General features: G+C 53.0%; 1 protein-coding gene across 4 annotated transcripts in view; it reads left to right on the top strand.

The window, feature by feature from the left end:
* Window positions 1–13939, top strand: part of ARHGAP26 (Rho GTPase activating protein 26) — a 145959-nt gene that overhangs the window by 78425 nt on the left and 53595 nt on the right. For all 4 annotated transcript variants that reach the window (XM_074883287.1, XM_074883286.1, XM_074883285.1 and 1 more), the window contains exons 15-17: window positions 2901–2988; window positions 4159–4217; window positions 5142–5247. In XM_074883287.1, coding sequence (XP_074739388.1) covers window positions 2901–2988; window positions 4159–4217; window positions 5142–5247 — 253 coding nt within the window. The remainder of the gene's footprint in view (window positions 1–2900; window positions 2989–4158; window positions 4218–5141; window positions 5248–13939) is intronic.

The following is a 13939-nucleotide window of genomic DNA, read 5'->3' on the forward strand; positions in this document are numbered from 1 at the left end:
TTTTTTTTTTTTACTATGCCAAGCTTATCTTTAATCTATTAAAATCGCCTCCTTAAAAAGGTAGTGCAGTAGGAAGTTGCCTTGGCATTGATGAGGAAGGATGGTGTTCATTTGTCTGATTGCTGTGAGACACACACGTGATCTTTGCGTGAATATACATTTCTTAAATGTTTACTTTTTCAAGTGCTCCTCTTGATGTTTTTTTTTTAATTAAAATAAACCCTTTGCCCTAAGGGAAAGCCGAACTCTTATTCAGTGCATTCTTTTAATTAGTTTTAAAATTACACTCTGCTTACCTATTGCTTTAAAATTCAAAAGCACATTATATGTGTCTGTGAAAAGACAAACACCCACTGAGCTGACTCCGTGGGACCAGATGGCGTCGGCAGCTGTATCTGGCATCAGGCTTGGCTTTGGTCGCGGTGAGTGCCTCTCTGCGCCTGCTCCGCCTCGCCAGGGACGCTTGGCACGGCCCTATCCCTGAAATTACCCACGGCCGTGTCTCCCGAGGTCCCCGCAGAGGTTTCCCGGGGATTTCGGTGGGAGCAGGATCCCTGTTGCATTTCCAGGTCCTGCTCATCTGGGGCTCGGCGCAGTCAAAGCCCGATGAGGCTGAAGGCTGAGAGATGCCAGGAGCGAGTTAGCAAAGAGCGTTCATGAAGCAGCGTCCAAGCAGGAGAGAAACAACATGCTGACGCCTGTGAACAGGGCACGTTCGTGCCCAGCTTCCCCCTCCTCCCCGGCCGTGCTCCTCGCTTCAGGCCTGGAGCAGTTGCCGTCTTTAGTCTCGGTCCTCGGCGCCGCGCGTGAGGTATCCACGGCCAGGCCACTTACCGCCCATCTCCTGGTGGCTTTCTTGATGGCTGGCTGTAACTGTCGGCAAAGATGCAAAAATAAACATCATCCGCGGTGCTGTCTGCTCGGGGCGGGGGCACAGATGGCAGCGGTCACCGAGGACCCCCCCCAGTGCAGCCAGCTTGGCTCCGGCCCCCGTGGCCACGGGGTCCCGGCATGGGTGGAGGTGCCGAGGCGGGGAGCAGTCTCTGCTTCCCGAGGGCTCTTATTGTCAGAGCGTTGAGGTGTTTTTGCAGAAATCAGTAAAAATAGCGCCTTATTGATCTCACTGTGGAAGTTTGTGCAAACAAGTCTGGCTTCCAGACCTGGGTCAGTGGTTTGCAGAAAGCAGGGAGAAGCAGAAAGCTGCAGAGTCCTGCGAGTTTGCAGGCAGCTGGAAGGGACGGGCTGCTAGTCTGGAGCCTCCGATTTACATCGTCCAGAACAGCTGCAGCAGTTTTTTGATTTCTGTAAAGGAGTTTTTAAAAGGAAAGATCGGAGGGGAAAAATGCAGAAAGGAAGGTAAGGCCCCAGAGGAGACGGGGAATAGCGTGCTGCAGTATTCAACAATAAAAACAGAGGTGCTTCAGAGGCTCCCTGGCCTTACGCTTACAAAGTGTGACCCAGCATTGCTGTTTGCACCTTTCCTGCCAGTCAGTGACTCTCCGGGTGCTGGCAGCTTGGAGACCTCCCTCAGGAGTGCTGCGAGAGCTGCGCTCGCCGGCTGTGCCGGCAGCCAACCCTCCGCTGCGTCACGGGCTTGGGGACAGGGCGAGGACGAGCCGTGGCCAGGGGCTGTGGCGGGTGCATGTGGATGGCAGCTCCATCTCTGCCACCGAGGGCCCAGCACCGTCTCATTTGTTGTGGGGTCCTGGCTGGGTTGTCCCCGTGCTGGGAGGTTTGCTGTCATACCCAATGCTCCTCGAGGCTCACGGCGGCTCAGGGGCTGCTGTGGAGCCCTGTGTCTGCTGCAGGGGTGGAGGAGGGTGAATCAGGAATTTAAAAATTAAAGATGGCAAGAAACAGCCTGCGGTGGGGAGGATGGAGAAGCAGAATAGGATGACAGTGAGAGGCCAGAGGTGTCAAAACAAACTGCAGTGTCGTTCTGCCGCACCAGTGACCCTCCCAACCGGAGCTGCCTCTGTGCCCCGTGCCCTGCAGCGCTCCAGAACACCCTGGGTGCTTCTCCTCCCCCTCCTCGCCGCTGGCGCAGCTCAAACCAAGCCGTGTTGCTGCTCCCTCCCTTGTACCTGGGCAGCAGCGAGAGGCTCCAGGGTTGTGGTGGTCCTTGGGAGCTCGGCGGGTGTTCGGGCTCTGCGAGGTGACGGGACCTTCCCAGTCTGAGACCCCCTCACAGATGGTGTTGGGCTGGCGAAGGTGACACTCGGTGACATGTTCCTGGAGCGGTGAGCTGAGCCCAGTCCCCCGGCAGATAACGTGCCAACATCAGCTGTGCTGAGCCTGTCCGCGGAGCACGGGGTGCAGCAGCCCCGCTTCTTCCCTCCCGTCCAAATGAAACAGCCGCAGAGGTGAGGGAGCGTGGAGCTGCCTCCCTGCACCCTCCACGGCTGGTCGGGCTGGCTCTGGGGACTCTTCCCTTGCCTCGGGTGGGAGAACAAGCCACCTCCTGGTGCTGCTGCCACTCGTGCTCCTTTGGGCTGTGGCAGCGCCCGCAGCCTACGGGGGGTTTTCTGCTGAGGCCTGGGGGGTCTCTGTGTGCCGGGGTCCCTGTTGTGTTTGTGCCCTGCTCTGTCACCGCCGTTGCTGAATGCCACAGCCTCCTGTGCCCCGTGTAATGTCACGCTTCGAGTCAAACTGCCCATCTCTTCGCTCATGATTAATGTTTGTCTTTTCTTTTTCTCGTCCTGTGCAAGTGAGTGTGGCCCGTGTCGTGTAACGCACTCTGCTTCCCTGCAGAAGTGTCTGTTGGGGATTGGCTTGTGGTCACTGCGCTGGGGAATAGCAAATAAACTGGGATGTGATGGTCTGCCCACACAGCTTAGCTGGTATGAACTGGAATTATCTTCCCTTTGGTTCACTTTTTGCCTTTTTGTCTTTTTCCGTAGATCCCAAAACAGCCACAGAAACAGAAACAGAGATCTGTGCGGAGTGGGAGATAAAGACCATTACTAGTGCACTGAAAACTTACCTGAGGTAAGGCAGAAAAGCCTCATCTCTCATGCGGCTTCAGGATGGATTCGGCGATGGTCTGAGGCGTTACTGCCTGTTCCTGCAGATCCTTAACAATAGCACTTCAATAGAAACAAAGGAGAAACTGCTCTTAGAGAATTTATTCTGGCTCTTCCCTTGACCCCCCACCACGTTTGAGTAGGATCTGGGGAACGCGGTCAGCTCTCTGACAGATGCATGTATCATACAAACATGATTTTAAAAGCTCATTCTTGCATCCTCTGCCTTGATTTAAATTTTTCCCTAAGCTTTTCACGACGGGCTCTTGCCTAACGAGCCTGTGGCAGGAGGTGAGCGCTGCTTCTCTCAGGGCTGGGGCTGTAGTCCTTTTTCAGAACGGAGTGCTGAGCTGTATTGTAGTAATAATTTCTGTCTGCAAGTTGCTGCCGTTGTCGTCGTGGGTTCTTCCCAAAGGGTTAGTTTGTTGGCAGCACTCAGCAGCTCATTAGCTACAACATGCTTCTACCTGTCGCGACTGCAGCTTCTTGCTTGCTGTTGCTGTTCTGTGCGTTGGGTTGTATTTGAGAGAGAGAGCGCACAAGAGAGAGGCTAAATCCAATTAGGGTGATGAGTATAATTAGCTTAGTGGATCTCAGCCTAGAAAATCACAAAACACTACATAATTTTGCATGATTGGCAACCTTTGCTCCAGAGTTCGAACTGTTTGCAAAGCAGTGAAGAATGTCGGCAGCACCAAGATGTCCCACTGAAGGGATGTGGAAGTGGGAGGGGAGGACGGGGAATTTAATGGGAATGGTGACTGTTCAAGCTTTATGACTAGGCTTGTTTCTCTTTTTAATTTATTTTTAAACTTACTTGGAAATCATGGGCTCACTAATGTACTGAAACTCTGTGTTACTGTGTTACTGAAGGAATGCTGTAATTAAAAATGAATGGTGCAGAAAAGGGAGGAAGAATAACTCAAAGGTACTTCTTTATATGAGAATAAGGTCTTGTATATAAGAATGTAGGTCTATATAAGAATAGATCTTATTCCTTCTGATGGGGAGAATTAATTAGAGTTGCTGTTGCTTAATTCTGCACTTTTAAAAATGGAGCTGAATTTCTGGTGAGGGCAGAGCTTTACTTCTGTGGATTGATGTGTTTTGTGTGTGTTACCTTTTTATCTTCCAGAATGCTTCCGGGGCCGCTCATGATGTACCAGTTTCAAAGGAGCTTCATCAAAGCAGCAAGTGAGTTTGTTGATGTTTACGGCACCGGTCTGAAAGAGGAGCCTAATTTGCAAGTAGCTGAGCGTAACCTCTGCCCTGCTGCTTCCCCACCGACCTCCTTGTTCTTAAGTCCCGGAAAGTAGAATAAGAATAGAGAGACACAGGGCATGTTGTTGTTTGGGACTGAACCAGATGAAAAGGAAGCACAGATGGTGCAGGGGGAGCAGGGAGCTGGCTGGTGGCAGGAGCTGCTGCTGCAGCTCTGTCTTACTGTGACCATCCTGCGCCAGAGTGGGGGAGGCCGCTGTTCAAACACCACCCACGGCCTTTTGATGAGCTCAGCTGCAGTTCAGATGTCTGTGCCACTTGCCTTTGGCTGCCCTGGGAAGGTGCTTTCTATGAGAGCAGGTAGCTCTCTGCTGGCTCTGCGCAGCCTGCACAGCCATGGCTGGGACCAGGGGGCTGGGAGGGGGCCCACATGGCCTGTGGCCTCCCCGGGTGGTGGGGACAGCTCTGCCAGCACCCGCAGGCCCAACCGGCCACTGATGCTGCAGCCTCAGCGGGCACCATGTTTGGCACATCCTGCTGGTGCTCGGGAGCACGGCAAGCAGGAATGTGCCCCTGTTCCCATTGCTGGGATCAGGGAAACACTCTGGTTACAGCCAGCCCCTTCCCTGAGCACAGCCGGCCTTGACCACAGCTGGTGTCTGCGCTCAGCTCGCCACTTTGGCCCATGAGTTTCCTTTTGGGAACAGCTGGCTGGAGTTGGTGGAAAGGAGAAGTGCTGGGGAAGGGGTCCACAGCGTGCCGGGGTGTAGGGGGGAGTAAGGAGCAGGAGCCTTGGGTCTCTGGGATGTCTGGCGATGGTAATGTTTGGGCCTGCACGCCTCTTTCTATCATAACCCCCCTGACACGGAGTTAAATCATCTTTTATTTCCAATGCAGAACTGGAGAATCAGGAGTCGAGGGTGTCTGAGATCCACAGCCTCGTTCATCGGCTCCCAGAGAAAAACAGGCAGATGCTGCACTTGCTGATGAACCACTTGGCAAAGTACGTTTATGACTGATATGTTTTTCTCTCCTTTTTCCACTTCCTCTGAAAGTTAATAGTGGGAGAAAAGTTTCCTTGTGTGTGTGTGTGTGTGCGCGGTGTTGAGTCATATCTGGTTGGCGAGTAACTGGAAACCCGTGTGCGAGGGAAGTGAGGGCTGGCAGCCGGAGCGGAGCAGGAGGGAGGGAGGGGGCTTTCCTGCTGCCCCCCGGCCCCGCCGGCCCCCGCCTGTGTGGCACCAGGAGGAACCCCTGCACTGCTGGGAGCGGAGCGTTGCTGGGGATGGCGTGGGGATGGCGTTCGGCTCTCCGGAAGGCAGAGCGGAGGTTAAGCTCCTCGCTGGGGTTCAGATCAAGCCTGGTATTAAAGGACTAAAAGCTATTTCTTCGCTGCAGTAGAAGGCCGCTCTGGGGCGTGTTTTCTGCCTTTATGCAGCCTGATGAATCAATACTTCTAGGTCACCTTGAAACTCTTCGAGGGCAAAGGAATTGAATAATTTTTTTGCTTTCAGTGATAGAGCTGACCTATAATTTCCCATCTTCCTGCTCCTGCTGGTTACCATGGAAACCTTTGATTAGTGTTTAAAAAGTGAGAGCATCATCAGGTGTTTGTGCCAGCCTCAAGGCTGCGGGGTCGTAGCTGCCCTCGCTGTTCGCACCAGCACTGCGTGAGCAGGAGGGATTAGGTAGGGCTTGGAAATCTGGGGAAGGAGTTCATCGGCATGGCTGTTTAGAAGAAGGTCTGGGAGAACCTGAAGTTATCTGCTTAAGAGAAAAAATAACAAATGATACTTGAAATAGGCTTAGCAGTGACTCCAGATGCTTTCTTGTGACCCAGGCTTGTGTCTGTTCCATGGGCTCCCCAGCAAGGCTGTTACAAACCAAAGAGCTGGTTTAGATCTCAGTTTCAAACCCTTCTGCGTTTCCGGGCTCACGCCAAGGGCCAGGCGGTTCCAGGTTCTCCCGTCGGCCAAATATGCGTGAGGAATCTCCTAACCACTGAAGTGCTTTTCATTTAAAGGAAAACCCAGCGGTGTTTGAGTGAGATGTGGAGAGGAGAGGCAGGTGATACAATGGGTTTCATGCTGCTTTAGTAGGGAAGGAACTAAACCAAAACACAAACAAACAACGGCTGCAGTGGTGTGTGCTATATTAGGAAGAGAAACAGCTCACAGTGGTTATTTAATGGGAAAAAAATTATCTCAAAGAAGGGCAGGAAGCCGAGGAGCGAGGGCCTGCTCTGCTGCGCTCGCCACCCGGCAGCATCCACAGGCAGCGCGGGCAGAACCGAAGGGCCCCTTCCTGGCTCTGCCAAGCTGGGGCTGCGCTTCGGGCAGGGGATTGCCTCATCTGTTTCTGTGTCTTTTTTATTTATTTGAAGTAATGTATGAATAATCAAGATTTGCATTTTTATCAGATGAGCTAAAAAAGTATTTCTCACAGTACTACTGCGGAGATCTCTTCGACTAAAAGCAGAACTCAATCTGTATCTGTCAAACAGAGAAAAAGACGCCGTCCCACGTTGCCTTACATCTCCTGGTTCTTGGTTTGCATCTTCACTGTTGCTTGATGAAAAGGGACACCGGGCTCCTCGTGTGGCGTGGGGCTGTGGTTAAGAACAGTGATAAAACCGTTCTAACACAGCTGATAATTTGAAAAACAGCAATAATTAACACAAATTAAATACCAGCCGGGATGAGTGCCTCTGAGGTCGTGAGCAGTGCCCTTCCTTCTGCGCAGCAGGGAAATGTCATGGGTTTCCCGTGGTGGCTGGGTGCCCCCCTGCAATTCGGCGTGTGGGGAGAGGGGCTCGTGCTAGGTGAGGGGACACTGGTGCTGCTGGTCCAGGGGCAAAGTGCTGCTGGTCCCAGGGCTTGTCCCCCCACACTGGAGGGGAAGGGAGATCTGGAGGTGGGGGGAGGACAGATCCTGGTGACAGGCACAGGCCGGGTGGAGGGAGGGGAGTGTATAAATAGAAAATGAAGTTGATTTCTGCCTCTGACTGCGTCTCTAGGCTTGTTTGTGCTGCCTCCTGTCTCGTGTTCAGGTGTCCAGGCAGTTATCTGCTGCGAAATACAGAGCGTGAGCAACCCCTGTCCCTGCTCCTGCGTCAGGAGTGTCATGCTGCAAATTCCCTCCTCTGCCCTACAGACCCCGGTTCCAGTGAAACTTGCTATTATGATGTTATTCTTTGACCCATGAGTAGGTGAAACCTTTAATTTTCTTTCTTGGGACATGTTCATGCTGTCAGGATTCCTGTGATAAACCCAGCTGTGATTTACTGTTCCTGAAAGAGAGGAGATCTCTTTGTTCTGGTGTTTTTCCAAGGGGATCTCTGCAGGAAAGCCTCAAACCCGCAGGCCGGACCGTCCCAGTAAGCCCCATGCCTGCATCTGCTGGCCCTGCCAACAGACGTGTCTGGGGATGCAGAGACTGAAGTTAGTGAGACTATGGATGATCTTAAAAATCGCCTGGTTCCTCTTGTCTCGGGCCAGAATAGCCCATGTCTGTCAAAGAATTGAAAGACAAACCCGCACGTATCTTCTCCTGTTTCTTGTAGCTGTTTTAGTTACCAGTCCCTAGAGCTTAGTCAGTCTGTTAATCCTTGGACCTCCTGGTGTTTGCAGGGGGGTTCTCCCAGGGCAGTGGCTCCCCGCTCTCCCAAATGCCTTTTCCAGCAGCATTTTTTAGCAGTTTGGGCCCAGCCTTCCCCGCACCCCTCGGGGCAGCAGCCTCAAGCTCTGTGGGACTCCTCACACCATCTTCAGGGCTTTCTCTCTCTTTATTCTGGGAATTTTCCCCCACTGTTTTGAGCTGGGAAGGGAGGAAAACAATCCTTCCTGGGTGCTGTGGAGCGCCCTGGGTGCAGCAGGCTGTCCCGCAGCACATCACCTAGCAACTCGCTCCTGCTCGCCTGCTTCTTGTTTTGCTGCAGATTATCTGCTTTTGGCCCAGCACCTGTCTCCAAGAATGGCTGCACTGTGGTTTTAGATGCTTTTTTATCAGAAGAATGTGCCAGCTCTGATTAAACCAATTTTTTTTTTTCTTGCCAAATAAGTTGAAACAGTTGAAAGCGAAGCGGAGGTGCGCGTGGTGCTGCTGAGCTTGTGGTGGCTGCGCCGGTGATGCTGCCGGGAGCGGAGCTGGTGGCAGCAAACTGCCATTTTTGTTAATGGAGCTGTGGTATCATCCCTGTTTTTTCTTCTTTTTTAATGTACTTTCTCTCCAAGGAGTAAATGCTTTGGAGGTGCAGACCAGGAGGATTTCACTCTGATGATGTTTGAAGCATTTAGGAATTATTTTTTTTTTGCGTGGACTTAATTGGACATCTGAGCCTTGCTTTGTTCTTGTGGCAGTGAGATCCAGGTTCTCCAGGTTCTCCCTTCAGCAGCTCCCCAGAGCCTCCGGCAGCTTGGCATCGCTCCGCGCATCGCCGCCGCTGCTGCGTGCATCCCCCCGGCCCGAGGAGCCGGGCTGGCCCTGCCGCGCGTCCGCTCCTCTCCTGGCAAAAGGTCAAAACAATGAAGGAGGCTGCAGCAGAAATGTGTGTGCGTGTGTTTAGCAGAATTAATTATCTGTAATCGTTGACAGTTGCGGCCCGGCCGGCAGTGACTAGTTCCCTTTGGTTTTGCTGTGGTGGTGTTTTCTAATTTACGTGTTTTAACCAAAGTGATGGTGATTGCTATCTCCAGCACAAATTGTTTTCCACTTCTCTGCGTGGCTGGTTGCCATGGGCTCTGCAGGGCCATGGCCCCACAGCCCCAGCAAAACCCACCCTCCGTTATGGCCCCTCGGCAGGACAGGGCCGGGGCTGGGCAGGGAGCTGGGCGCCTTTCGGAGGGCTCCCTGCTGAACGAGGGATTGTTGGGGAAGGAGAAGGTGAAAAAAAATCCTCCAAGTCTTCTGCCTAAAAATACAACCCGGCACTTGTTTTCCTCCGCGCGGAGCAGTCCCGTCCTTGGCAGCCCCGGGCTGTGCTCCCCGGGCTGCACTGCCCGTGCAGAGCCCCGCGGGAGCCGATGTCCCCCCCGGGGACCTGCTCTGTGCCCGCCACCTTCGGGGAACCCACCGAGGCGTCTGTGCGGGGCCGGCGGCGGCTGCTCCCCAGAAATGTGCTTTTCCCTGGGCTGTTTTCCCTGTTTCCCCCCGAAGGTGCAGCCGGCGAGGAGGCTGACGCCTCTTGGCACAGCAGGTCTGATTTCATCCCCCTGGCAGCTGTTTATGCTGCTGTCTGGTAACTATTCATTTGCTTGATTTATGTATTACTTCCAGTAAGTCATTCTTGTCCAGGATGTTCTGGAAATTTCCACTTGTCACTGAGGCCTCTGAGCTGCACTTCTCTCATATGCTCCTCGCCTGATTTGCCTGCCAAAAGCTCCTTGACCTCGCCTGGCCAGGCCGGGCAGTGATTCTCCCATGCTGCCGCCCACTTGCCCTACTTCGGAAATGCCATTTTTTTGCCCAGTGCCTGTTTCTGATCCCTTTGGATCACAGGACTGCTGGGAGATCGAGTGGCCCAAAGGATCCGGGTGCTCCCACGGGAGCACAAATGGGGGCTCCTGGAGGCACCGCTCTGCCTCGCAGGAACTGGGAGAATCTGCCTCGGGCTCGTCTGTCCTGGCTCAGGCTCACACCGGTTGGGTTTTTTTCCCCCCTCTTTCCTTTTTTTTTCTTTTTCTCCTGTTTTGTTTCTCTGCTTTTTGGAGCACCAGGTCCTGGCAGCTGGCGAGCCGGGATGGATGCTGAGCACCATGCCTGTCCTGTGCCGCAGCCAGTGCCATGTCAGAGCCGCTGGGCATCCCCAGAGCCGCTGTGCCGAGGCACCCTCAGCCCCAGCCACCCCACTCTGCCATTGTAACGGGTGTTTTAAGGGACAGGCAGAGAGGGGGTGCTGTGGGGGTGAGCCCGCATCTCCCCACAGCTTCATCCCCACGGCAGCGGCCGGGAGCACTGGTGCCTCCGGGTCCGTGTGCCCGGGCCGGCCCTGCTGTGTGCATTGCCTACACCTCCTGGGCCGACAGGGCAGAGCTGGGAGCCAGCACAGAGCATGGAGGAAGGAAAGTTTAGGCTGATCATGCTAAACCAAATCAAACCGAGAACATCCTTGGTTTGGAAAATACAGTTCTAAGCGACTCTTTTAAATCATCCTCTTCCTGACTGGAGCCAAGCCCACTCAGATCAATAAAAATCCCTTTTGTTTTAATGCTTTGACATGATTAGCAAGGATAGCCCGTTGTCTGTTTATTTTTCTGTTCCTGCGTGGGAGAAGCCAACCAAGGCAGCAGCAGTGCCGCGGGCTCCTGGCAGAAGGGGGTTTGGAAGGAGCAGCCTGGGAGGGCGGGTGAAGGGGAAGGCAGCGCTTGGGTGCGGCTCTGGGGGGGCAGCGCCACGTCCTCTGAGTCCCCCTCCTCCATCGGATCGGGCTCTGTGCAGATTCTGGGGTGTTTTTAATGTTGGAGGCGGGCAGTGGATGAGATTGCTCTGCAGCTCAGTTTGAAATCTTAGCGCGCCCGTCTTGCCCGGCTAATTGGATTACAGCATTTAATGGGAACCACCGGTAGCTCTGCAGAAAGCCAAAGGCCGCGGGGGTCCGCAGGCCCCGGGCAGAGCCCCCAGCGGGGGCTCCCGTGCTCTCACGCCTTCCCAGCTGTGATGAAATCTGCCTGGTTTTGCCATAACGTCTCTCTTGTTTTCTGTTTCTGCATTAGGCTCCCGAAGATAATTTTCCCTTGAACATAATTTGTTAGGGGTCAGTTTTTTCAACCAGGGAGCTTTGCAGAGAGGAAGGAGCCTGCCCTGTGCCTTCTCCTGCCTCCCTGCAGAAATCCTGTGTGGTTTCAGATCCCACAAAGCCAGAGGCAGCACTTGAATGTGGTCCATGGGGCTCAGACCTCCCCGGCCGTCACAGCAGTCTCTTAGATGGTCTTGTTCTGTTTGCCAGTGGCCTGCGTCCATTTTCCTTCTGCTACCCCAGAATAATCCACGGGATTATTGATAACGTGCCAGCAGATCGGCTCCTGGAGCACATGCCACCAGATACCCAGCAGCAGCACAGCGAGCGCGGTCCCGAGCTGTTTGCAATTAGCAGCTGGGGTAACGATGACGCTGTGAGTGCATTCCCTTGTTTTCCTGGTCTTTTCTCTGCTCAAGACTTGTGGCGAGGGCGATCCTTGCCCACCGCTGGAGCCCCTCTGCGGGAGGCAGCTCTGCCGTGGTGCAGCGGGTCTTTAGGAGCCGGAGGCGTCGAGGCCTCGCTGGGCAGCAGCACCACCTTCGCGTTCCCCCTGCCCTCTCCTTGTGCGGTGCAAAGCACGAGGCTGGGTGCGTGTCCCCTTGCCTCGCCAGCTCTGGCTCGCTCTTACTCTTCTGGTTTTGTTTTTAATATGAGATTCTACAGAATTTTAAAAAAATCCCACAAAAAAACTTGTAGGTGTTTGCTGTGTTTCTTTGGGCTTGGCTTCCTGTAATGTGTAAATTAGCAAAAGGTTTTATTCTGCTTCTGCAAATGAACTTTTAACCTCCTTAGCCTGGATTGTCAATAGATGAGCTGTCTGCATTTTCTGGTAGCTTTTTCTTCCACGCTTCTCCAAAAGACCTGTATATTTCTGTTCCTAGCAGGAGAGGAACGCACTTCAGAGACTGCAGCATCTCTCTTATCAGGTTCTTCGCAGCTCTTGTATCTTCATCACACATAAGAGTCATCTCTCTAGACATGATAACGGGTGTCTTAAATTAGGCTAAAGCTTACATCACCGACACTGGCAAGAGCAGTCGTTTAGCAGCACGTACCGCGGCCTGTGCTGGGTTTGCTCTGGAGTTTCTGTGGTTGAACATCTCTGCCGAGCTCGCGCCGGCCGGCCGGGATCTCCGCAAGAAGCACCAGGCCTTTTGCATTACCCGGGCGTGAATTCCTGTGGGCTTGCGTTTGAACTTTGTGTTGTTGGATAGAGGTTGTTGATAGCACGTAATTATCTGGATTCTTTTTAATTGTTTATCACAGTGAAACTGAAACTATGTACAGAAACAGATTGAATCTAGCATGAGCAAAAGATTTCCAATAAATAGCTGGCGTCTGCTCGGTCGCCGCAGACAGAGTAGGACACAGACATTTTAATGAGAGCTTCTCTAGATTGCTCTTTGTGCTGAACAGACCCAGTACTAAACCAATTCAATTATATAGATTTTAGTCAAATCTTTTTTCAACAGAAGAAAGGAGAATAAAAGTCACCAGCGCCGAGATGTCTTTGAGCTGCGGTTTTCCCCGGGATGCTGGGAGTGATCCCCGGCCCAACCTGGACCCGTCTCCTCTCTCTGCCTCCCAGTGACTACACTGCACACTAAGTCGAGGCCTAGACTTTTTGTAACTACGTTCAAACTTCAAAGCATATATTTTTAAAAATATATGTATGTTGTAGAGGGCAATGAGGTCTCCCCTCAGCTTGCTCTTCTCCAGACTAACATACGTACCTACGTACGCGGGGGGGGCACGGGACCCTGGAAGTGCTTTTCTTGGCTCCTGCTCCCTTGATCTAACTCACCCCGCAGAGGGAGGTGGGAGGAGGCTCTGTCCGTCGGCTGCACGGGTGCCCCACTGTGAGGTGGGGGATTGACAGACTGTTGTTTTACCAAATTGAATAGTTACTGTAATGCAATTCCGTGGAAGTCTGTTGCAATTTGATGGTTATCTGTTGCCATGAAAAGTAGGAAGGACATCGTGGGGTGAGTGGGTTTGCCCGTGTGTGTGTGGCAGGGTGCACACAATCTGGGGGAGGTGTTTTTCCATTCCTTGGGCAAAACCTTGTTCCACTGGCAAAGTCGGGACAAGCATAGTACCTGCTGTTAACCACGACTTTAATTTATTCTACAAAGCTGGTTATTTTTATATTCCCTTTCCTTCCAACAGTCCTTTTCAGGAATTCAGTGTTTTGGAGGGGAGAGCACTAACCTTGCATTTGTGAAGCAAACGTGCTCCAAAATACCTCTAAGGTGGGAGTAAAAAAAGTCAAGAAACCTACTTTCTTACTCTGCCCTGCGGCCGATGCACTCGTGTGAACACAGAGGTGTACTTGAGGGTAACTTCTGCTCCCTACCCTGCAGCCTGGCCTTTGGCTGTGAATTATTTCCCGTGCCAGCCCAGAGGGATAGTGGGACACTAAAACCAGTGCTGGTTCTTGCTGGGAGGCTTTCTGGGAGCCCCTTTCCTTCGGCTGTTTTCCACCTCTCAGGTAGGCTTCAGCACCTTGCTTTCCGTTGCAGCAGATCTTTCACAGGATTTCTTGTTAACATAAACTTGTTCTCTCAGGTGTTTATTGCCCCGCTGGCTCTGTAGCTTTTCCTATTGCAGTGTGAAAGCGTCGGCAATTTCTGTTTTCAGTGGAAAACGGGGGCTTTGCTGGGTGTGTGGGCTGGGGGGGCAGGGGCTGGCTCTTGCAGGGCTGCAGACACGGCCCGGGGCTGGCCAAAGCCCCGCGGCTGTCGGTGAATACAATAGCTGTTATTATCACGAAGAGGAAAGATAATTGAGTGTAGCAGACTGAAGTTGTAACTGAATGCTGTGCTCGCACACAGCCAGAGTTAAGGGAAGAAACGAGACTGGTGGTCGGGGGTGTGGGAATGGCATTTGCCCGGTGCTGCCCCTTGGTCGTGTGCCGTGAAGGTGAAGTTGGCTGGTGTGGCACCGGGGTTTGGCCCCT

The sequence above is a fragment of the Strix uralensis genome, chromosome 14 (genome assembly GCF_047716275.1).
Source record: "Strix uralensis isolate ZFMK-TIS-50842 chromosome 14, bStrUra1, whole genome shotgun sequence".
Classification (NCBI taxonomy): Eukaryota; Metazoa; Chordata; class Aves; order Strigiformes; family Strigidae; genus Strix; species Strix uralensis.